The sequence below is a fragment of the Staurois parvus genome, unplaced genomic scaffold (assembly GCF_062004578.1).
Source record: "Staurois parvus isolate SC_StPar_1 unplaced genomic scaffold, SC_StPar_1.0 ptg000153l, whole genome shotgun sequence".
Taxonomy (NCBI): domain Eukaryota; kingdom Metazoa; phylum Chordata; class Amphibia; order Anura; family Ranidae; genus Staurois; species Staurois parvus.
Genome location: NW_028317949.1, coordinates 1,809,589 through 1,832,962, shown reverse-complemented (window position 1 = coordinate 1,832,962; position 23,374 = coordinate 1,809,589). Strand labels below are relative to the sequence as shown.

Below are 23,374 nucleotides of genomic sequence, written 5' to 3'. Positions count from 1 at the left end.
GGTGGCACTGATGGGCACTGATGAGGAGGCACTGGTAGGTGGCACTGATGGGCATTGACAGGCATCACTGATGGGCACTGAAGGGCAGCACTCATATATGGCACTGATAGGCAGCACTGATAGGCGGCACTGACGGGTACTAATAGGAGGCACTGATGCGCACTGATAGGTGGCACTGACTGGCACTGATAGGTGGCACTAGTTGGCAGCACTGATAGGCGGCACTGACTGGCAGTGATAGTTGGCACTGAAAGGCAGCTCAGATGGGCACTGATATGTGGCATTGATGTGCACTGATAGGTGGCATTGATGTGGCACTGGCAGGTGGCATTGATGGGCACTAACAGGTGGCGTTGATGGACACTGACAGGTGGCACTGATGGGGCTACACTGATCATCAGTGCCCTCTGAGTAATGCCGAGTACAGGCTCTCCTCTGCTCACAAGCTGTCAGCGTGACAGCTCGTGAGGAGAGGAATGCCGATAACCGGCATTTACTTATTTACATGCGATCAGCTGTGATTGGACACAGCTGATCACATGACAGAGCCAACATCATCTGCTCTTTCTGCTGATCGATGATCCGCTGTGTCCCGGGGACAGAGCGCACCCCCGATTCCCATGCTGCACAACCTCGGGGGCACACACACGCAGTTAGAGTGGGAGGACGTCATATGGCGCCCACCCAGAACAGGAGAACCACCTTGCGTCCGTCATTTGCTTATATGGCGGGCGGGAGGCTGTTAAAGAGGTGCAAAGCATTGGGAAGAAACATTGATTTACTTGAGCCACATAACACACTTTGGGCAAGCTGTCATCTCTTTATGCCTGATTGATTCCTGTTCTGTAAGACACTCATCTAATAGATAAGATAAAGGAAACACCAATAAAGCACTGACAAATATTCCAACCTTTACTTTCTATTTACAAAAAAAACTAAATTGGGCTAGAGTAGGGCACTCTGTGGTACTCTGTGATGTTGTCATACTGAAATTTGATAGTAATTATCTGAATTGCTTATTAGCATTGTATTTCCAGCTTTTTGGTGACACACAACAGCTATTCAAATGTAATTTTTTTTGTCATCCAACTACATAATGAAAGACACTTGAAGCCTTCCATTGTTGACCTCTTTCTGAAAATAGTGTTGCTTGTCTGTTAGTAAAGTTCAAAAAACAAAAAGTGGGCCCCTGGAGGATTAAGCCATATTGTGCAGGTATACTAGCACATTATGACAGGCTTACCTTAAATGAAGCCCTTTAGCAGCGCACGGTCACTGCTGTCATAACTTCTATCTTCACCCAGTCTTCTTTCAGGGTTCACAGGCTCTGGCCGTTTAAACGGCCTTGCCATGATGACATCACTGTCACGGCACAGCGCTCTCAATAGACGCCATACTCCAGTAGGCCATCTATTCAGAGTATAGTGCTGATGCGCTGGTGAGGTCACTAGCCTCTACAATGTGTTTAGGAGATATTCACCTTGTTATAGGCTTACCTGTAGGTACAAGTCATAACGTGGACTTTGCTACCTCTTTAAGTCGATTCACAAGCTTTATCTGTAAATCAGTTTTGGGCTGGTGATTCAAAGTATGGAAGCCAGGCACTTAACTTCCCTAGCGGTATGATTATGTCCATATTTCTGTACTCAAAGCGGTACATTTTTTTTGCATAGAAATATGTATTTTTTTTATTGTAGGCCTGTAATTTTTAGGAATAACTCACTGAAATCTGTCCAAACAAGAGTCTAGTAAACATCCCAGGTATGTTAAAATTTGAAACACGAAATCATAAATTATAATATAATAAATAATCATAAAAAATAATAATATAATAATAATAAATTTAATTCAATAATATAATCAAACCAAAAACACTGAAATTTGAAATATAGCGCCAAGTTCGCACATCACTGAGCAAAGTCGCAAAATCGTTTTCAGTGTCTGATGACGAATTTCCCCACGAATAATTATCACTCAATTCTGCAAGTAGTTCTGATTTACTATCGCTGTTCTCTAGCTGGTCTAAAAACAATTTTGACCTAAAGGGACGCTTTTTGAACGCCATGGATGTTTCTCAGTTTCCAGGCAGAAAGAACAGTAAAAATGCAGGCAGGGCACAGGACAAAGCACTAGGGACAAAATGTATGTAAAATGGTTTGATACAGTAATGTTTTACTTTGTGATTTTTGTGTATTTAGTGAATGTCACTTTTGGTTATTTTCAAATTTCCCGCCGTTCCATCCCCCGTAGGTCCCGATGCTCGCAGGGGACGGAACCCAGAAGACAGATACCGGCATCCGCGGGAAGACATTACAGGGGACACTGCAGGAGGGACATCGTGGGAGCGCAGGACAAGGTAAGAGAAGAACAAATCCTGGAATAGCGGCGCATGGTAAGCCCGAGTGTAGCTCGGGGTTACCGCTTCTGGTACTGAAACTTTACCCCAAGCTACACTCGGGAATACCGCCAGGGAGGCTACCCGACAGCTAGGCAACTAGTATTTTTAAATCAAAGTCAGCAGTATCAAACTCAATGTTTCTCCCAAGGTTTCTTTTTAAAATCTTAAAGTCACAAACAGGTTAATTTCATGTTACTGGCACGTTTTTATTGCTGCCTGAGGTCACATTGGGAAGATTTTCCATTACTGATTCTATGCTCATGAGAGAAAACCTGGAGGTATTTGTAAACCATCCCCACACTAAAGACTAAAATAAAATGTTTTGGCTGCATTTCTAATTTAAAGTGATCCTGTAACCACTGAAAGAGACAATATACTTACCTTTCTGAGGGCCCATTTGTTGAAGCATCGCCACTTTGCTCCTTGCTGCTGAAGGTGTTTGACTCTTCAAGGTAGGTCACATACAGTACCTGCAACCCTAGCCTCTGTAGTAACATGAGGCACCGAGAGGGTTTAACCCTTTGAGGACCAAGGGACGTATTTGTCCCATGTTTGTAATTGCGTGTATCATCTGATCAAGAACTTAAAACTCTTTTTTTTTTTTGGTTTGAGTCAAAATATTAGTTCTTATCAACAAATGGATCTAGCTTTTTGCCAATTATTTCATGAAATGCCTTAGTTACTGCAACTGAAGTGTACGAACTTTAAAAACAAAAAAATTGATTCTTTTGGCTTTCCTTACGGTCCTCAAAGGGTTAAAGCATATGCAGCTGGGGAGCAGGTACTCACACACCTAAAATTGGGGACAGGGAAAAATCAGAGCGGCGCTGTTTCTAAACATGGGCTGCCAAAAAAGGAAATATATTGCCACTTTTATTACAAGGTGCACATTTTGTAAAAGTGACCCTGTGACTTTAAGTTGCTGTAGCAAATTTATTTGACAAAGTTATCTTTTCCTTTAAATTTCTTTTAATTGCTACAGACTACAATTAATTACACCAGGGTATATGCTTGTTAGAGTAATGAGATGTACTTGCAAAATGCTTAACAGAAAGTGCTAGGAGTGAATTATTCTCTCATTTTCAAAGCATGAGCGGTGCATTTTGAATATATACAGCAACTGAGCTAATCAATGCTTGCAAATATGCTCTGTGGTGTGTTGATCCAGAAGGCTTGCAAAAACTGCTTACTACTAGTTAAAATATTATTAATAAAATGCTGCCATCTTGAGGCCTTAAAGCTGAATTCCAGGAAAAAAAGCTGAAATAGCTATATTTATTATTATTATATTATACAGTATTTATATAGTGCCAAAGGGTTTGCTCAGCGCTGTATGTGCTATATGTGAACTGTCTCAACCTGCCAAAAGATGCGTGATTCTGCTTAGACAATATCTCCCCAACTCTCTGGCTTAAAGTGGCATTAAACCCAAAACCAAAAATGAATATACTGCAGCTTACCAATTAGATGAGGTAGCTGTATTTGTTTTCTTTTTTATGTCCCCCACCCCACTGTGTTTACCTGGTGATCTGGCCAGTAACACACCTGTATTAGATTGCCCCCACTCTGGATGAAGGAGCACAGGGGCACCTTTGGACAGCAGCATTTTCAGTCTGGAGGGAAGGGAGTGTTACATGTACTAACAGATTTAAATAGAGTAACAAATTGCAGCTGAACTCCAGGTACCACTTTATAATCAGGTACAGCAAACAAGTTATTTTTCCTTTAGGGATAAAGGTTTTACATACTGTACCAGCATATGACAATAGAAAAAAGAAAGCCTAAAAAAAAAACGAATGCAATCACCACATCTAAGATTTGGTAAGGAGCAATATAATAAATGTTTGATTTTGGGATCAATACTGCTTTAAGAGTAAAGTAACTTAACTGCTTCCCGTCTGCCCTATAGCAGAAATACTGCTACAGGGTGGCAGAGGTGTGCAAAATCACGTACAGTTGTGTTCAAAATAATAGCAGTGTGTTGAAAAAAGTGAATAAAGCTCAAAATCCTTCTAATAGCTTTTATTTCCATCCACACAAATGCATTGGGAACATTACACATTCTATTCCAAATCAAAACATGAAGAAAAATATATCAAATTTGTGTTGTTCCTCTAAAAAAAATTGAAGAAAAGTGAATATTAGACTGTTCAAAAAAAAAAAAGTGTTTGTATTCTTCTTTACAAACTCAAACATTCACTATATAAACTGAAAAATGTTTGAAGATTTTGCTTTCCTTTGAATCACTTAATGAATATTTCGTTGTATAAGCACTGTTTCTGAGAACTGCTGTACATCTGTGTTGCATGGAGTCAATCAACTTCTGGCACCTGTGGACAGGTATTCAAGTCCAGGATGATTGGACTACATTCCACAGTTCTTCTCTATTTCTTGGTTTTGCCTCAGAAACTGTATTTTTGATATCACCCCACAAGTTTCCTATTGGATTAAGATCTGGGGATTGGGCTGGCCACTCCATAACGTCAATCTTGTTGGTCTGGAACCAAGATGTTGCACATTTACTGGTGTGTTTGGGGTCGTTGTCTTGTTGGAAAACCCATTTCAATGGCATTTCCTCTTCAGCATAAGGCAGCATGACCTCCTTAAGTATTCTGATGTATTCAAACTGATCCATGATCCCTGGTATGCGATAAATAGGCCCAACACCGTAGTATGAGAAACATCCCCATGTTATGATGCTTGCGCAACCATGCTTCACTGTCTTCACAGTGTACTGTGGCTTGAATTCAGTGTTTGGGGGTCGTCTGACAAACTGTCTCCGGCCACTAGACCCAAAAAGAACAATCTTACTTTCATCAGTCCACAAAATGTTGCGCCATTTCTCTTTAGGCCAGTCAATGTGCTCTTTGGCAAATTGTAACCTCTTCAGCACATGTCTTTTTTTCAACAGTGGGACTTTGCGGGGGCTTCTTACAGATAGCTTGGCTTCACATAGGCGTCTTCTAATTGTAACAGTACTCACAGGGAACTTTAGACCTTCTTTGATCTTCCTGGAGCTGATTGTTGGCTGAGTCCTTGCCATTTTGGCTATTCTTCTATCCATTCGAATGGTAGTTTTTCGCTTTCTTCCACGTCTTTCAGGTTTTGGTTGCCATTGTAAAGCATTTGCGATCATTTTAGCTGATCAGCCTATCATTTTCTGCACTTCTTTATATGTTTTCCCCTCTCCAATCAACTTTTTAATCAAGGTATGCTGTTCTTCTGAACAATGTCTGGACCGACCCATTTTCCTCAGAATTTCAGAGAGAAATGCACTGTAACCAGCATGTACAATATTTGCTGCCTTCCTTCCTTAAATAAAGGCAATAATCGCCACCTGTTTTTCAAAGAATGAATGACCTCACTAATAGAACTCCGCACTCCACATGCCCCTTTCAATTAGTGATTCAATTACACCGCATCAGCAGCATGCATGTCTGTTGGGTCTGTTGGATTTTCTATTACTCTACTACACCTGCTAGTAAATTATTTGCCATGTAGAAATATCATTTCTACCAAAAACAGTGATTGATCAGGTTAGTGATGTCTGCTATTATTTTGAACACAACTGTATATATATGTGATTTACGCTCCTGCGGTGTTCGCAGGCCGGGGGGGGGGGGCCCACCGACCCGTGGGTGTTGTGATTTACACAGTTAGAACACTTTAGGACACATTTAACCCCTTGATCACTCCCCAAGTTAACCCCTTTACTGCCTTGTCATCAGTGTCATTAGTACAGTGTACAGATATTTTGCTGATCACTGTATTAGCGTCGCCGGCAACTTCAGATAGCGTTTGAGTCAGTTATCATCCCTCCCATATAGCGTCAGATTGCCTGTCATTACACCAGTCATCAAATATAACCCCTTGATTGTCAGGAATATGCTCACATGCACAATAAATCTCCATTGCTAGTATAGTGTCTGTATGGATCAATATCTTTGATCAGATCCGCAATATTACAGCGTTCACATTAGTATAGTGTCCCCAAAATACAGTGTTAGCGGGATCAGCCCCGACACTTGCGTTTAACCCCTACGCTTACCCCCCTCTCCCCTAGCAAGTGCAGTGTCAGTAGATCACTGTCACTTGATACATTAAACACAAAGCCGCAGTGTTCAAAGAATCAGGCCTGATCTCAGTTAGCACTTGCCGGTAAATTTTTTTGTAGCGGTTCAAGCAGTCCCTGACAGCCAGGTGCTCTTTTTTATGTGAGTCGCACTAGGTACCTATAAATTTAGTGGCCAAATGTCAATGGAAAGGTACTCTAGTGAAGAGACCTACAGGATTCTGAGCATGTCAGGTGAGAGCGAAGGGGAAGACTCACTGGCACAATCATACCTGACCCCGTTCCCAGGTTTCTGAAATGTTACAATCGCATGATGACTCTCATATGCAGCAGAGTGCCAGTACTAGTGCCACTCTACCTTTTGGTCAACTGGCGAGCACCAACTGCCTAGTACAGTATTTCACATACCAGCACTGCAGTATCACTTGGTGACGTGGCGAGTCCCATAAGTGCAGTACAAGCAGGTGCGGTGGCTAGCACAAGTAGTGTCACGCAGCCACCAAGAATTCGCACACACGCCCATAGAGCCCATAGAATGCTTCCGGATGTGCTTGCAAATCCCAATTGGCAGCCTACAAATTCTGCAGCACCCATACTTCCCCCATTCACTGCCCAACCCAGAATTCAGGTGGAAACAGCAAATTGAAGTACTCCCCCTGTTTTTTTTGGAGCTGTTTTTCACAGAAGATCTGTATGCATTGATTGTGGATCAAAGCAATTTATATGCACAACAGTTTATTGCTGCCGACCCAAATTCAAACCTTGCCTGACCATTCACATGGAAACCCATTATGGTTTCTGAATTTAAAGTTTTTTTTGGCCTAACCCTCGACATGGGCATTACTAAAAAATGAATTGCGGTTGTATTGGTCCACAGACCCGATTCATCATATGCCCGTGTTCTCTGATACCATGGCCAGGCATAGATATGAGAGTATTTATTTTATTTTTATTTATTTATAGTACTTATATAGCGCCGTCAATTTACGCAGCGCTTTACATATATATTGTACATTCACATCAGTCCCTAACCCTCAAGGGTTGTACAATCTAAGGTCCCTAACTTTCATTCATACATACACATACTAGGGACAATTTAGACAGGAGCCAATTAACTTATTAGCATGTCTTTGGAGTGTGGGAGGAAACCGCTGTACCCGGAGGAAACCCACGCAGGCACAGGGAGAACATGCAAACTCCAGGCAGGTGGTGCCATGATTGGGATTCGAACCGGCGACCCTAGTACTGCTAACCACTTGGCCACTGTGCTGTATAATGAGTGAGTATAATGTGTTTTATACATTTCAACAACAATACACTCTTTCGTCCTCAGGATGACCCTGAATTTGACCGGCTCCACAAAATTTGTCCCCTCGTAACTCACCTTAACCAAAAATTTGCAGATGTCTATACTCCCCAGCAAAATATCTGCGTTAAGGAGTCCCTCATTAATTTTTCTGGCTGCCTTGCATTCAAACCATTTCTCCCCTGCAAGCATGCCAGATGTGGGGTCAAGATGTATAAGACCTGAGAGGGCAACAGGCTATACATATAAGTTTCAGATTTATGAGGAAAAAGAAAGTTACGTAGAGTCCCCCGAATGCCCAGACTACATGGGGAGCAGTGGAAAGATAGTTTGGGACTTGGTGTCATCCTTTTTCCATATGGTGTACCACTTATACATGGACAATTTTTATTGAAGCGTGCCACTATTTAGACATTTGTATAATCTTGGAATTGGTGCATGTGCCAGATGCTGCTACAAAAAAGTGTCTGTTTATTTCAATTGGCTCTATATACTGTAATCCTTTTGTGCTTTACAAAGCAACTGGACGAAGTGGATCCTTTGTAAAATTCCAGCAAGAAATCATCACGGCCCTTTTGTATCCAGAAGGTGCTGTGGCCCAAACCCCCAACCCAGATGCAGTTAGCCGGCTGCATGAGAGGCATTTTCCCGATGCCATTCCTGGCACCCCAACCCAAAGGACACCCCAAGAAAGATGTTGTGTCTGTAGCAGACATGGAATTAGGAGTGACACCACCTTTTTTTATCCCACCTGTCCTGGCCAACCTGGTCTCTGCCTCAAGGACTGCTTCTGTCGTTACCACCCACTAGTGGAGTATTAGAAAAGGGTACAGCACAGTTCAGGGCACATATTTGCACAGGGTCTCAAAAGATGTTAGGTAGTCAGGAAACTGGCTATCGCATTTTGAGAGACCCTACAGTCTTGTTAAGTAAGTTCAAGTTAAAAAAAAAAGTTAAAAAAAACCCAAAAAATATAAAAGTACAAGTCTAAAAAAAAATATTACATTTTAAAAACCAAAATAGTTGCAGTTTTCTGTTGTTGTCATTGTTGTTACTGTTCTACTGTTACGATTTTACTGTTTTATTGTTAACCATTGCTGTTTTCTTGCTCTCAAAATATACATAAGTAGGTGTGTGCAGTGCTGTTGGATGAGATTTTTTTATCCGCAGTTAAAAAAAGAGCATATATGCCGAAGCATGGGGGCCTGGGGTGGCCAGTGAGTGGATGGTCCCTATGCTTCGGAATATATATTTTGTAACATTTTTTGGCAGATATTTCAATGAAAAAAGTTGTTTTATTGGGTTGCTGTTTTATTGTTAACCATTGCTGTTTTCTTTGCAGGAATGCCATTAAGCTGCAGCTCCAACTTGTTTATTCTGACAGCAACAGGGTCTTGCTCTCAGAATATTCATAAGCAGGTGTGTGCAGTGCTGTTGGATGAGATTTTTCATCCGCAGTTAAAAAAGAGCATATATGCCAAAGCATGGGGGCCTGGGGTCGCCAGTGGGTGGATAGCCCCTATGCTTTGGTATATATTTAAAAAAAAATTTTGGCAGAGATTTCTTCATCCACATTGACTGATGTGAATAGAGCAACCTGTTAGGTTCTTTTTTTTCATTCAGCCCACTGGCTAAAGGTCAAAAAAAGAACATTTCATGTGTGCCCACCATTAGAAGTGGGTGGATGCAGGGCGGTATATTCTAATGGTGGGCATACCACACACTTTTTCTGGCAGAGATTTCTTCTCTTTTTTTCATTCAGCCCACAGGCTGCATAAAAATAAAACAACATAGCATATATACCCAACAAGGACCAACGACGTACTGGTACACCACTGGACTTTGAGTGGTTTTACCAGGATGATGCGTGCAGCATCATATCATTAAAAGTGATTAAAAAAATATAAGGGACAGTGCAAAAAAAATTTAAACAAAAAAAGAACCCTCGCCCTCACGCACGAATGCACCTGCGTGCATGAGCGTTGACCCCTTACCAGTATGTAAACAGCGGTTGCATCATGCATGTGAGGTATCGCCATGAACATCAGATCAAGGGCAGTAATTCTAGCATTAGACCTCCTCTGTAAATCTAAAATGGCAGCTTGTAAAGGCTTTTAAAGCATTGCCTATGGATATTAAAAATGTATGCAGTTTGTCGCGATTGCATGGGGCATGCGCAGTTTTAAAGCATGTCATGTTTGGTATCTATTTACTCAGCATACCATCATCTTTTATAGTTTACTAAATAATTGACCAATATATTGTATTTTTGTGCATTAAAAGTAAAAAAAGTATATTTTTTTCAAAACATTTGCGTTGAAAAATCGCTGTGCGAGTACTATGTGACATAACAAAATTGCAGCACCCACCATCCTAGCACAAAAATACAGATTTTTTTCATGTGAACAAAAAGTGTCAGAAAAGGCTTGGTCTTCAGGTGGTTAGAAGAGTGAGTCACGTGTGGCATAAACTTCAGTCAATAAAATGAGTCAAGAAAATAATTTATTTTTTACCATGTTTTTTTTTACACACGATTTATTGCTCACACATGCCATGGGTATATGTAGAATTACTCCTCAAAATACATTCTGATACTTCTCCCGAGTATGGGGATACCACACGTGAGAGACGTTTTGGCAGTCTAGCCAAGTACAGGACCCCAAAATCCAATAAGCACCTTCAGGCTTTTAAAGGGATTTATTTCCTCATTACACTTCCCGACAGCCCAAGGAATTTGATAAGAAGCATGGTGAGTATTTTGCAGATCTCGTTTGTTGCCACAAGTTTTTGGAAAATGAAGAAAGAAAACAAAAACATATTTTTCTCTTCTTTTTTCATATTTCAAAACCTTGTGATAAAAAAATAGATCTGAAAGGTACTCACCATGCCTCTTTGTAAATTCCTTTGAGTGTATGCTTTCCAAAAAGGGGTCATTTGGGGGGGTTTGGTGCTATCCTGGCATTTCAGGGCTTCCAAAACTGTGATAGGTAGTGTGAAAGTGAAATGAGGAAGTTACGCACCTTCAAGCTTTCAAAGCGGTCATTGGATTTCAGGCTCCTTTATGTGGCTAGGCTCCCAAAAGTCTCACACATGTGGTATCCCCATACTTGGTAGAAGTAGCATAATGTATTATAATGACAAAAACTTTTTTTGTCATTTTCCAAAAACTTGTGGAAAAAAAATAAATCTTCAATGGACACAATATGCCCCTCAGCAGATAGATTAGGGTGTCTACTTTCCCAAAAGGGGTCATTTGGGGGTATTTGTACTGTCTTGGTAAGACATGTAGCAAAATACATTTAGTTTAGTATTTTTGAGGGTTTAGTTCTACTTTAGTTGAAAGGCTATTAGCCTGAGCCTCACTAAACTGAGGTTTTCTTTATCGTCTATTGAGTAGCGCAGCTTGAAGATATTGAAGTGATTGTAAACCCTCACCTTGTAAAGCAACCCATTCAGTTGTGTATACATATAAAAAAATACACCTTTTTTTCCCTTTTTTTATAAGTGATTACATATGCTTTGTTCTCAGCTGCATACGAGTCAAGGAGGAGAAACAGCAGCACACTGATCTTCCCAGTGAGTGGCTGCGCAGGGGGTGTGTGTCAGATCAATTCTGATCATTGGAGGAGAGCACACTGAGTTCCCAGCATAGCTAGAGAACTGACCATGCTTTGCTCTCCTGCGTAGTGTAGTCAGTTTTTAACAGGAAAGCAGAGGGACTGGCAGAAACACCAGGGATTTCACACAAAGGAAGAAATACAAAGAGAACAGGATACTTTTGCATACAAGTACATGGTACAGCAGGCACATATCATGATTCTGAAATGTTGAGTTTACATATTCTTTAAGCATTCTAGGGTTATACTGCTGCCTACAGGAGAAATAGATACTGGTCACATAAAACCTGAAGGCCTGCTCCTTTAGGGATAGAACAAAAAAACTATTTTAGCGCACTCAAAATACTTGTGCCTATAAAAATGTAAATGAAAGAACTTGTGAAATGTAAAAAAAGATGTACAAGTGTAAACAAAAATCAAGTTCATCAGAAAAAACAGTTCATGTCCATAAGTTGATTAACCCCTTGCCTACTGGGCACTTTCACTCCCTTCCTGCCCAGGCCAATTTTCAGCTTTCAGTGCTGTCACACTTTGAATGACAATTGTGCAATCATGCAACATTGCACCCAAATGACATTTTTATCATTTTTTCACACAAATAGAGCTTTATTTTTATGGTATTTAATCACTTCTGTTTTTTTTTTTTTTTTTTTGTTACACAAATGAAAAAAAGACCGAAAATTTTTAAAAAAAACTTTTCTTATTTTCTGTTATAAAAATTTACAAATAAGTAAATTGTCTTCTTCACTGATGTGTGCTGATGAGGCTGCATTGATGGGCACTGATAGACTGCATTGATGAACACTGATGAGGCTGCACTGATGGGCACTGATAGACTGCATTGATGAGCACTGATGAGGCTGCAGTGATGGGTACTGATGAGGCTGCACTAATGGGTACTGATGAGGCGGCACTGATGGTCACTGATGAGGCTGCACTGATAGACACTAATTGGCACTGATGAAGCTGCACTGATAATCAGGGCACAGATGATCCGTGCCCTGAATTTCAGTGTAAATGTCCCTTGTCACAGGAAAACTGGTTATCGGCTTTCCTTTCCCCAGAGAGTGGCAGGCCTGAGGAAATGAAATGCCAATAACTGGCATTTGTTTACATGATCAACTGTGATTGGTTCTTTACCCTGATCAGTAATGTGCTGTGTCCGAGGAACATAGCTGACCACCAATCGCCGTGCAATGGGCAACGGTTGCCCTGGAAGACATCTTTTGATGACAAAACAGGTTGGGCGGAGCTGCTGACGTCATCGTGCTTTACGAACATTTAGGAAGTGTGTTTGGATGCTGGTCCGGTCTATCTGTTTACATGCTCATGTCATTTTTTTACCAAGTGAGTTTAATTTTTTGATTACAATAAAGTTTTAAAGAGAAGCTTTCTCTTTTATACCTTGTATAATGGCACATATGCATGAGTGACAGAGTTCCTGGTTCCTATTGGAGGTCACTGGAGGGGAGTAAAACATCTTGAAAGATCATACAAACGCTTCAAGATCACGCTTTGATTCAGAGTCATGGAGCGTCAGTAAGGGTCTTTATATCACCTTGGGTGTTCGGCTTGTGTTGGTGGCACTTTGGATACAAACATTGGAGAAGTGTGGTTTCATAATCTTGCACACCTTGGATGGGACTTTCTTTAATTTATTTTATTTTGATTTAATGATTCTTTTCATATTTGAGTGCAAAACAGATTGCTGGGTAATATAGTCTGACATGTCCTGCCCAGTATACTGTGAGTGTTCTGGACAGTTTATTTGTAGTCTTCCACTACTACCCTATTTCATGTAGAGCTTTAAAAGTATTTGTTTCTGTTGTTTTATATGGCCCAGCTGGTCTATGCAGTTTGCCAGCTGCTGTCATTGTTAGGATTGAGAATAATGGGTTGCACTGTTGTGGCAAGCGCCCTGCCATTCTCCTATATAAAGCAATCACAGTATTCCCTTTGGATAGGATTGACAAAGAAGGGGGTCCTTAGAAATGCGTAGCCATGCCCACTGCTCCACCCACATGTAACATCATCCAGGAGATCCCCTGCAACACACTATGCCTGTGTACAGAGCTCTGTTCTGTCCTCCAGCTGCAGCTATTCCTCCATCTGACAGCCCAGCTATCCAGGACTACAACAGTGATTCCAGAGAGGCATCCATATTGAGAGTGTTGAGTACATGCTTTTTCTATTTTAATTTTGTGAGTGGCCAATTTGCATTTGATTTTAACATTAAAGCCCTTATCTCTACTGCACTTCGTGAGCGCTCTTCTTGTTTATTTTTAGGGCTATAACTCCTTCCACCTTGAAAGTTAGGGTTAAGCCTGCTTAGAGTCTTTAAGAGAATGGATATATTAAAGCAGAAAGGTTCTCTATATTAAAGTAGAAAGGTCCTCTATGACAAACTGCAAGCAGGCAGGCTCTTTATTGCAGAAGAGGCATGTAATCAGACAATGTAGATCAGAGGTCTCCAAAAACGTTCTAAAAAAAGGGCCAGTTTACTGTCCTTCAGACTTTAGGGGAACTGTTCTGTGGCTATAGGAAGTAGAAAATGCCCTGACATCAGTGGGAGTAAACAATGTGGAATTGAGCCCCCTCGTTGGTGTCATTGGGTGGGAAGAAACATGCCCCATCATTGGTGTAATTGGGAGAAGTTGTGCCCCATGCTTGGTGTCATTGGAAGGAACTGTGTGCCATTGCTAATGTCATTAAGAGGAATTTTGCCCCTTCATTGGCTTTAGTGGAGGGAATTATGCCTCATTGTTGGTGTCTGAGGGTGAAATATTGCCCCAAGGGCCAGATAAAAGCAAGCAAAGGGCCATATTCGGCCCGCGGGCCAGTTTGGAGACCAGTATACTTGAGACATTGGGGCAAAACAGGCAAAAAGTAGGGGAGAGCTACTAGGTTTAGGTCTGGATACTGCCCTGCAATACAACAGCAAAAATATATAACTGTGGTCAGATCCCAATAGCTTGTACATGCATATGATCAGGTGTTACAGGGGTGTGACCACGTTAACATTAGAAATGTAAACATGTATTGCAATATGTGTGAACAAAAAATCCATGTTTTTCATTGCAAAGTTTGCTAAAAAGGGTATATAGCAGTGTGTAGAGGGTCTATCCAGAATTTCTAGTGTTAACATGTGGTCACACCCCTCTAGCACCTGAGAGATTAAATGCGTTTACAAGCTATAGGGAACAGAGCACAGGTATCTCGTTTCTTTAGGTTGCTTTAACTACAGCTGCCCACTTGTTCTGTGAGTATACTGTAATGCTGGCTTTGAATAATCACAGCAGACAACTACGGTATACTGTGAACGGTGTCTCAGAAATAGGACAGAGATCAAATATGCTGCACATGCCCTGTGTACAATGATGACTTTTTTGGGGGGTGTGTGTAGCACGCCCAAAGTCTGCAACTAGTCAAACAAATTAATAAAAAAGTGTGAATCCTAAGTTGGTGGGAAGTCCTACAGATGTTTTGATGTCTCTATGAATGACTTTAAAGGGAAGTACTGTATAATAAATTATGTGATATTTAAAGTGGTAGTAAAGCCCGCTTTGTTATTTTTACCTACAGGTAAGATATAACAAAGCTTACATGTAGGTAGAATGAATAACTTCTAAACGTGCACCATTTAGGAGATATTCGCTCTTTTTGGCAGCCGACGCATGTGCTCTGAAGGAGCGGCATACCCATGCCATGACCCGTGACTCCCACATGCATGCTTGGTAGCGACATCATTGCGGCTTGACCATACAAGCTGCCACAGCCTGTGATCCCGGAAGGAAGACCAAGTCACGATGGAAACCGTGTCAGCGGTGACAGCACACCACTGGAGGGCTTCGTTCTAAGGTAAGTATTTCATAATGTGTGACGCATACTACCACATTATGCAATTGCCTTGCAGGGGATTTTTTTTTAAAAAAGCTGTGGTTTACTACCGCTTTAAAAGGAGAAGCGTGGGATTGTAAAAAAAAAAATAAACACATGTACTCACCTCTATGCTGCAGCATTGGTCTGATGCTGCAATTGTCCCCACCGGCTCTATCATATGACTGCTGATCGCTCAGTTCTCAATCCATTCTGAGCATAGAAAAGTGACTGTCAGTCATGACTCTGTGCTCTGCCCCTCCAGCAATCACTGGTGGGCTGGGCTGGGCTGGGCTGGGAAGGGGTCAGGTGCAGCTGACTCTGACTCTCAGGAGCATGTTGCTGATCAGACAGCCAGGTGGATCCTGACATTATTGTCAGAATCGTTCCAGATCCTGCAGAGGATCTGTGAAATTAGCCGACAGCAGGCTTTAGTCCACTGTTGTTTGGGTCCCAGGACAGCATACATAAGTGCACTCCAGTGACCCAGAAGAGAAGTATAGCCAGAAACCTATCATCATACTTCTCCTTTAAATCAATTTTTCATGTGATTTTTCACATTTTACAAGCTTGCTGCTGTTAACCTTTTATTTATTGCATTAAATGTAGAGATTTGTAGATCAGACAACAAATCCTGTGTAGATTACCGTCTTCAATAACTCTAACTGCTTAACAGCTATAGAGAGCAGTCACATACAAAGTGGATTTTTTTATTAAACGATCCAATTTAAAGATTTGCATTGTGAAAGCAGGAAAGCAGAACCACTTTGTAGCACTCAAAGGTGGATCCTGCATATCTAATGAACAAAAATGGCTGCACCCATGTACATATATCATTACAAACAATACACAGAAACAATATTTTTCATAAAGGTACATATACTTATATGAGTATTCACATTAAGCCATTCTTAGGTATAGCTAAATAGTCCACAAAGAGACTATACATTCATTTTAAAATGGACCTATCATTTAAATTCAGACATTTGTTCAAAAGTGCTTCTTTCTATTCATGAATAAAATTGCCATTGTTAAGATGCATTGCATAAGAAAGTGAAGGTAGCAGATCACATGGTCATAAATATAATGAGAAAATAGGTCTGATCCCATGTACATATAAAGCTGCAATAAAATGTTTATGCTGCTGTACTACCCCAAGTACAAAAGTGTAAAAATGTGGTATGGTGGCCACTTCTAATAAACAAGGCACTCATTTTCAATTTCCTAAAGGTAGCTCTGCATTATTTTCACCCAGTCCATAGTTAGCTTGGGCAAGGGTTGGGCTTTAAATTGCCCACCTTTGTTTTTAAAACTATTGCTGAATAACAAATGCTACTGTTATATTTCTTCTATAGGTGGAGCCGTGTAGTTTAACTCTCTAGCTCAGTGGTTATCAACTTACAAGGTATAGGGGGCCTCAGCTTTTCCCTCTGACATCAGAGGGTACAATACAACAAAGGACTGTCAGAGACAACAGAAACATTAGAAGAAATTAGGTCATAAATGGAAGAACAGGAGAAATTCTCCACTGGGACATCATCAGGGGCTGGGACAAAATGCACATAGGGTGGAATCAAGCATACTGACGTCACATACAGCTATCTAGGAATGCAGTGGCATTTCTGTAGGTGAATTAACCAGCATTTTATGTTCTGTTTAATGCACATTGCTTAGACAATATATTTTTTTAAATACTGCACTGAGAGACTTCTTCTATTCCCTCATGGTTGCTATGATACCAAATGTAAAATAGTCAGTGAGACAAGGATTCAGTCGATGGTCTGCTGTGCTGGTGCCATTGAGGTCCAGATTACAGGGATAATGAAGTGCAGCGGTAGCCATCCATCCTTGGGGTAATAACACACATGCAATTACCTCTACTTAGGAGGTAGAGGATCTGGTAACCTTAAAACTTACCTCTGGGTGCCGGGTACTTCACTTCTGTAATCTGCAGACTTGTTGCTGGGATGCGCATTTCAACTGGATGGAGGACATGGTACAATTTCTGAACTTTATCTTGATTTGTTTTAGATATGCATTCTACATAGAGGAGATGGAGGTTCCGATCGGGTCCGCCTGAAAAATGAGCAGGCGGACCCAATCAGAACGTCCGTGTGGAAGAGCCCTTAGACACCACATTTATTAAACGGTGGTTCTATTATTTATTGATTGGAAATTAACATACAGTATATTGGTTCCTAGCAAGAAGCCATTAGCACATACTGTTTGATCTATTTGAAGTTTATTTAAAAAAAAAAAAAGTTTCTGTTTGTATTACATACCTTATTTTAAACTCAGTGACACCATCACTAGATCTCTGAGTTTCTTTATCGAATGCAGGCAGATTGTAGCTGGCAATTGGGTCAATGTAAGCAATTTTAGGACAGGGGAGGAGTTTGTACAACTGTGAAAGCTTTAAATATGTTACAGTTAATGAATTTTATGGCAATTTGTAAAATACAGCTAAAGTAATTACCTAAATGATTATTTATATTAGTTTTCTGTAGTTCATTGTACAGTAATTCTCGGGGCTCTACTACTTTTGATTTAACATGTTTGTAGGTGGGTACAACACAGAGGTTACCTCGATAAAATACTACTGTTCTTAGAATTGTGAGGTCTGGATCACCTGAGATCCTGAATTCTTCACAGAACTGCTGATGTGCATCCATTTGATGAGTGCAAACTGTGTACATCATGGGAACATCCTACATACAAGCAATTCTCTTAAACCCTAAATTGCACAGTGGTACTTGCAGTCCTAACATTTACTGCTCCCAACAACTACTTTCAGGGAGGTAATGTTTAAGCAAATAATTTCAATATTTCAAAAAGCACAAGAAGAATGTCGGAAGGTCAGAGAGCAGTACAGCAAGTCACGACAAGAAAGATCTTTATCATCAGAATGTTAACCTCTGATAAACTTTTTAACCTTCTGCATATTTTTTATCCTTCATATTATTAGAGTCCCCAATGTCCTAAACTGGCAAATACCCAGGGTGATGTTTGCTATAGACAATACACACAAATATTTTCTTAATACAATTGACAATATAGAATTAGCCCAAAAATATTAAGTTAACTGGTAATTCTACCTAGCTCAGGTCACCATATATCAAAAGCATGTGCATATTTGATATAGTTCAAATGTGAATAGACAATGCAAGAAAAATGATCACTCTTGCCTCCAGTATACTAATTTTGTTTAAAGCTTCTTAGTTAGGTTTATTCGAAAATTGTCCTAAAGAAAAAAGATGAGGGCTGAAAAACGTTGCTGTAACTTTGTAAAATATTCATAAGTGGAAATCCATAGTTCTAAATAAACAGCTAAAATCACCTGCCTAAACCTGTTCCTGCAACCAGTCATACAAACGCATAAGATGAACAAATAAAAACAGAAATGTAAATTAACCCAAAAACACTATACAATGCTACAAAAAAACCAAAGCTTATTTTTGCCTGTAGATGTCACTGTTGCTCCCCCAGCCTGTGGGTCTAGTTACATTTGTCACTGTTGCTCCCCCAGCCTGTGGGTCTAGTTACATTTGTCACTGTTGCTCCCCCAGCCTGTGGGTCTAGTTACATTTGTCACTGTTGCTCCCCCAGCCTGTGGGTCTAGTTACATTTCTTAAATGATAGTAAAAACATTTGATCATACTACAGTAATGGCAAGCTACCACTTGTCGATGCTTTGTCACAAGGAGTTACTGTGAATCAGTAAAATGTGAGGCAAGATCTGGGTGAAGAGTAGAATGCAGCATTACAGAGATCAATTTAGTTCTTAAATCTATGCTGCCATTTCGAAGTGATTACCAGAGGAAAACAGCAACTAAGTAATTTAGGAGTTAGTCATGTGTGAAAAATTGCTACTCACTTTTTTTTCTACAAAATAAGTGCATTGAGTACTTCTATATCATAGCATTTGTGGTATTTGATTACTTTAGTAAGATGGTGTTTCTATTGCTAAGGCCTACCATATACAGGAGATCATTTTATTCTTCCTATGTATGAAGCATGAATGATCATAACTGTGAACATGGACAGCCAGCAATACTGGCAATCTGACAGGATAAGATTCTTCCTATATTTATCTTTGGCTATAAAGGACAGTTAAATAAAATAATCCAGAGTTCCACAATATTGCTCCAAAAGTTATTGATAGGGAAACTGTCGGATATGCACTAAATAGTGAATGTGGATTTTGAATGAACAAAGAAAGGGTTCCATTTAGTGCTAAATTCCCTGATATACTGTTACCTCAAGGTCTTGGGCACAGCAAATGCAGGTTGGTGTGTAACAAAAACTTCAGTTCCTTATTTACATGTAACTCCTCACATTGTTGTAAAATTAGATGAAAAGTTATAAGTCCACTTAGACAGTTGGATGAATTCCCCCAGTCTCCTTGTTTTTTCTGGGACACAATGACGGTCAATGAGTATGTCTTTTCACATAAGTGCATTGAGCTGTATGGCTATTTTACAGGGTATCATGCTGAGGAATATGCTTTTCTGCACAAACAGAAAAGGTGTTCTTCTGCAGATGAGTCCACTCATATGGCTTTGACTGGTATATTGTAGTTTCTGTCATCTTCAGTCATGAGACATATCTCATTCCAGTCTCTTTTGTAATCCTCAGGGTAATAAATTTCAAAGTCTTCAGTATCCAGTTTAGCCAACCGGAATAATTTTATCTTGACTTCAAGAGAATAGCCCACCAAACACAAATCAGCCTTAATAAAGAAAGAAAAACTGTTACTATGCATCATATAATCCCTTATTTGAATAGGTGGCCTACTAGATTACAGGACACAAAAGCCCTTCAGCCAGTTCCCGCGCAGTTTAAGAGGCCCTCCATAGTTGCAGTGTGTATCAGGAGTCACTTCCTATGTATATTGGCCATCTTTGTAGCTTATGTAGTATGTTTTTGAGGCCCAACTCATTAAAGAATCACTAAAGCATCTAAGAGACACATCAAAACAAAATGCATCAGAAAAATTATTTTACATTGTCCAAATGATGGACATCCATCCAAATCTGAACAATGATAAAGCAAGAACTGTCACTGTTACCTTTCACACATAAGGTATACATTTATTGATATTATCTATGCTTTGTAATTTGGACAATTTGTATATGGGTAGGCAGGGGCGGACTGACAACTCATGGGGCCCCCGGGCAATAGGGGATCATGGGGCCCCTGTGTCCTTGCCCAAACTCAAAAAAGCCTATGAAAAAGGTACCAGGGGCATCTCATGGGGCCCCCTACTGGCCCCAGGCCCTCGGGCAGTGTCCGAGTTTCCAAATGGTCAGTCCGCCCCTGTGAGTTGGTGCTTGTACTATGGTAAATGAATGCTGTAGAATACCTTATTATTTAAGGGAATAACAGCAAGTATGTACATGTGTCTGCAGATATTTTAAGTTTGTATTACAGTCTAGGTGTGGCCCTTAGAATCTAGCTGTGTTGTTAATAGTATAGTAACCCAACTACTGTATATGGAAACCTTCTCTACTGTGCCTATGTATCTAAGAACAGCAGATAAGTCTTCCTTATTAACTTTTGTGTTTCCCAGTGCTCTTGTCATCTGCACATATTGGATTTTAATGTGGTGTGGGGAGAAGTTGGAAAAATATAGCATTAAGAAATTACCTGCTCCAGTCCAGATGTATCGCCCACTGCATTCAAGTGGTTCATCATGTAGCTTAGAGGGTCAGCTGAGGTGTCCCGTGAGAACAAGAAATTAAAGAAGCATGGAGAGTGTTGTGCTGACTTTATATTTTCATAAGCATCAATCACCAAATACAGCATAAGAAATTTTAATCCTTCATACAGTTTATTTTCTGTAGCTTCATCAGAAAAAAAGGACTTGCACATTCTGTTTCTTTCAACCCGGTCTTTACAATTGTAAAATTCTGCCCACTGAAACAGAAAGCAAAGTCAAATTTAAATGTTAACACCCTATAAACTAAGAACTAACAAAGTATAAGTAATGTTAATATAACAGTATGTTCTTTAAAAAAAAACAAACATTCTTTCTTCTACCATTACAAAATAATGGATACAACACATGGCAAATGTCACTCCGATACTTGATAGAGTCACCCAAGACTCGAAGCTAGTCCATCATCAAAGAATATTATCAACACAAAAATACATCAAAATACTTTATTATAGGTTGTTTAGATGCATTTTTTAAATTTTCAGACCTCCCTTAATCCTCCATCCTCTGCAGCTGGTGTTCAGGGGTGTGTTTATGTCACAGCAAGAAGCGCATTCTTCAAAGATCAACTTCAGTTGCTAGCTCACAAACCTTATACATGGAAGGAAGCAACAATATGCTACCTCATTAGGCACTGCTGCTTTGAAGACGGTGGGCAAGGGGGCTGACAACATTGCTGTACTTTCTGCTGCAGACAGCTAGAGTTGATGGCCCTCTGCCTGAAATAAAAGAAAAAACAACTAAACGGACAGAATTAAGGGGTAAATTTATAGGAAACACCCAAACCCAAAAAGGATAGTCTGATTGAAGAATACTTGTAATGCACTTGATAAATGTTTAAACATACCTGCAGCAGCTTTCAGTACCCTATACCCAAAAGGACAAGATGTTTTAAAAGTAGGTCAGTGTGGGAGTGTGCCCACTGTCTTCCTACCCTGTGTATTTTCCCATCAGTATGATGGTTTGGCTGACTGGCCAGCAGGAATTATTGAGAGGTTATAAGAGGGCCTCTTTAGTAATAAAATGACTTTTTTTAATCTGTCCTGGCACAGATACATTGGGGTTGATTTACTAAAGGCTAAAATCAAATATACTGTTCACTGCAAGTGCAGTTGCACCAGGGCTTAGTAAATGAGGTACAGCTTCACTTTGCAAAGAATACCCAATCACATGCAATGAAAATTAAAAAAAAAAAAAACCAGCATTTTTCGCTTGCACATGATTGGATGATCAGCAGAGCTTCCCCTCAGATCCAGAGTAAATGCACTTGCAGTGCGCAGTATATTTGGCTTTAGTAAATCAACCCCATAGCCAAACTGCTTATTGTACTGGGTCTATGGAGGGGCTTCATAGATTTCTTCAACAGTAGTCTGATTCTACAGTTAGGATGTAGGCTTCATGAACATTTTTTGTATTAATCAGAGCACCCTTAACAGCAATGTCACTGTCTCACATTTACTGTGCATGGTTTAACACCTTGCTACACGCTAAACTCTTTTATTCCAAGTCACTTGTACGAGAAATTCCTGTGGATCAATATGTAAGGACACACTTAAATTGTTGATCAGATGAGGGTTTTAAACAGTTTGAGGTCATTAAATTTGGGAAGAGGGTACAATCACAGAGGCTCTGTAAAGGCCAATTGCAGTGTTAAGCAGAACATAAAGAAAGCATTACTCTTTAGCAAACAGAAGAACATAAATTGTTATACTTTTCATGTCAACTGTGCATACCAGGGGTCAAAATTGATTTAAAAAGGGCATTATCATTTGCTCACAAATGAAAGTGATTGTATCCAGATACACCCAAACTGTGTGAAATGACTTCAATTAAAAAGAATGTATATCCTTTATAAATTATGATCCTGACTTAACCTGGCTATACACTAATCTAAATTAAGCTGGTTCAGCAATGATAGAATGAATTTTGATCAGTGTGTGACAGTCCCTGCTCAACAAAAGTTGTTGTTTGATTGACTTCTGTCAAAGGGCATGTTGGAAATGTTTTTTTGATCAACGGCTGCACCCACTGCTTAATGTATTCTGATGGTGTTGAATGCAGCTGTCAGAATACAATGTCTGCCATTGGGAATTATTCCATCCACTTTGTGTAGTTAGGAGTAATCTGTTTTTTTTTTTTTGCTAAGCCCACTTGATAAAAAAAAACAAAAATAGGTTGGGCTACAGTAAAATCTTTTTCTTGGAGTACATTAAGGGAAACAGAATGAAGTAATTCAGCTACATTGGATTATGCAGCTGCCTTCAGGAGACTAATCAGGAAAGGGGATTTTATGGTAAGTCAAAATACTTCTTTATCATTTGTACATTGAGTCATAGAGGGACGTCCAAAAGCAGTCCATCTAAGGGGTAAGCAACACAGCAACAAAAAT

At 40.1% G+C, this 23,374-nt stretch overlaps 1 protein-coding gene across 1 annotated transcript in view; it reads right to left on the bottom strand.

The window, feature by feature from the left end:
* Nucleotides 1-15,965: 15,965 nt before the first annotated feature.
* Nucleotides 15,966-23,374, bottom strand: part of OTULINL (OTU deubiquitinase with linear linkage specificity like) — a 69,879-nt gene continuing 62,470 nt past the window's right edge. Inside the window, exons 7-8 of the mRNA XM_089674824.1 lie at nucleotides 20,916-21,185; nucleotides 15,966-19,998 (exon numbers count right to left, since the gene is read on the bottom strand). Of these exons, the coding sequence (XP_089530950.1) occupies nucleotides 19,819-19,998; nucleotides 20,916-21,185 (450 nt within the window). The 3' untranslated portion in view covers nucleotides 15,966-19,818. The remainder of the gene's footprint in view (nucleotides 19,999-20,915; nucleotides 21,186-23,374) is intronic.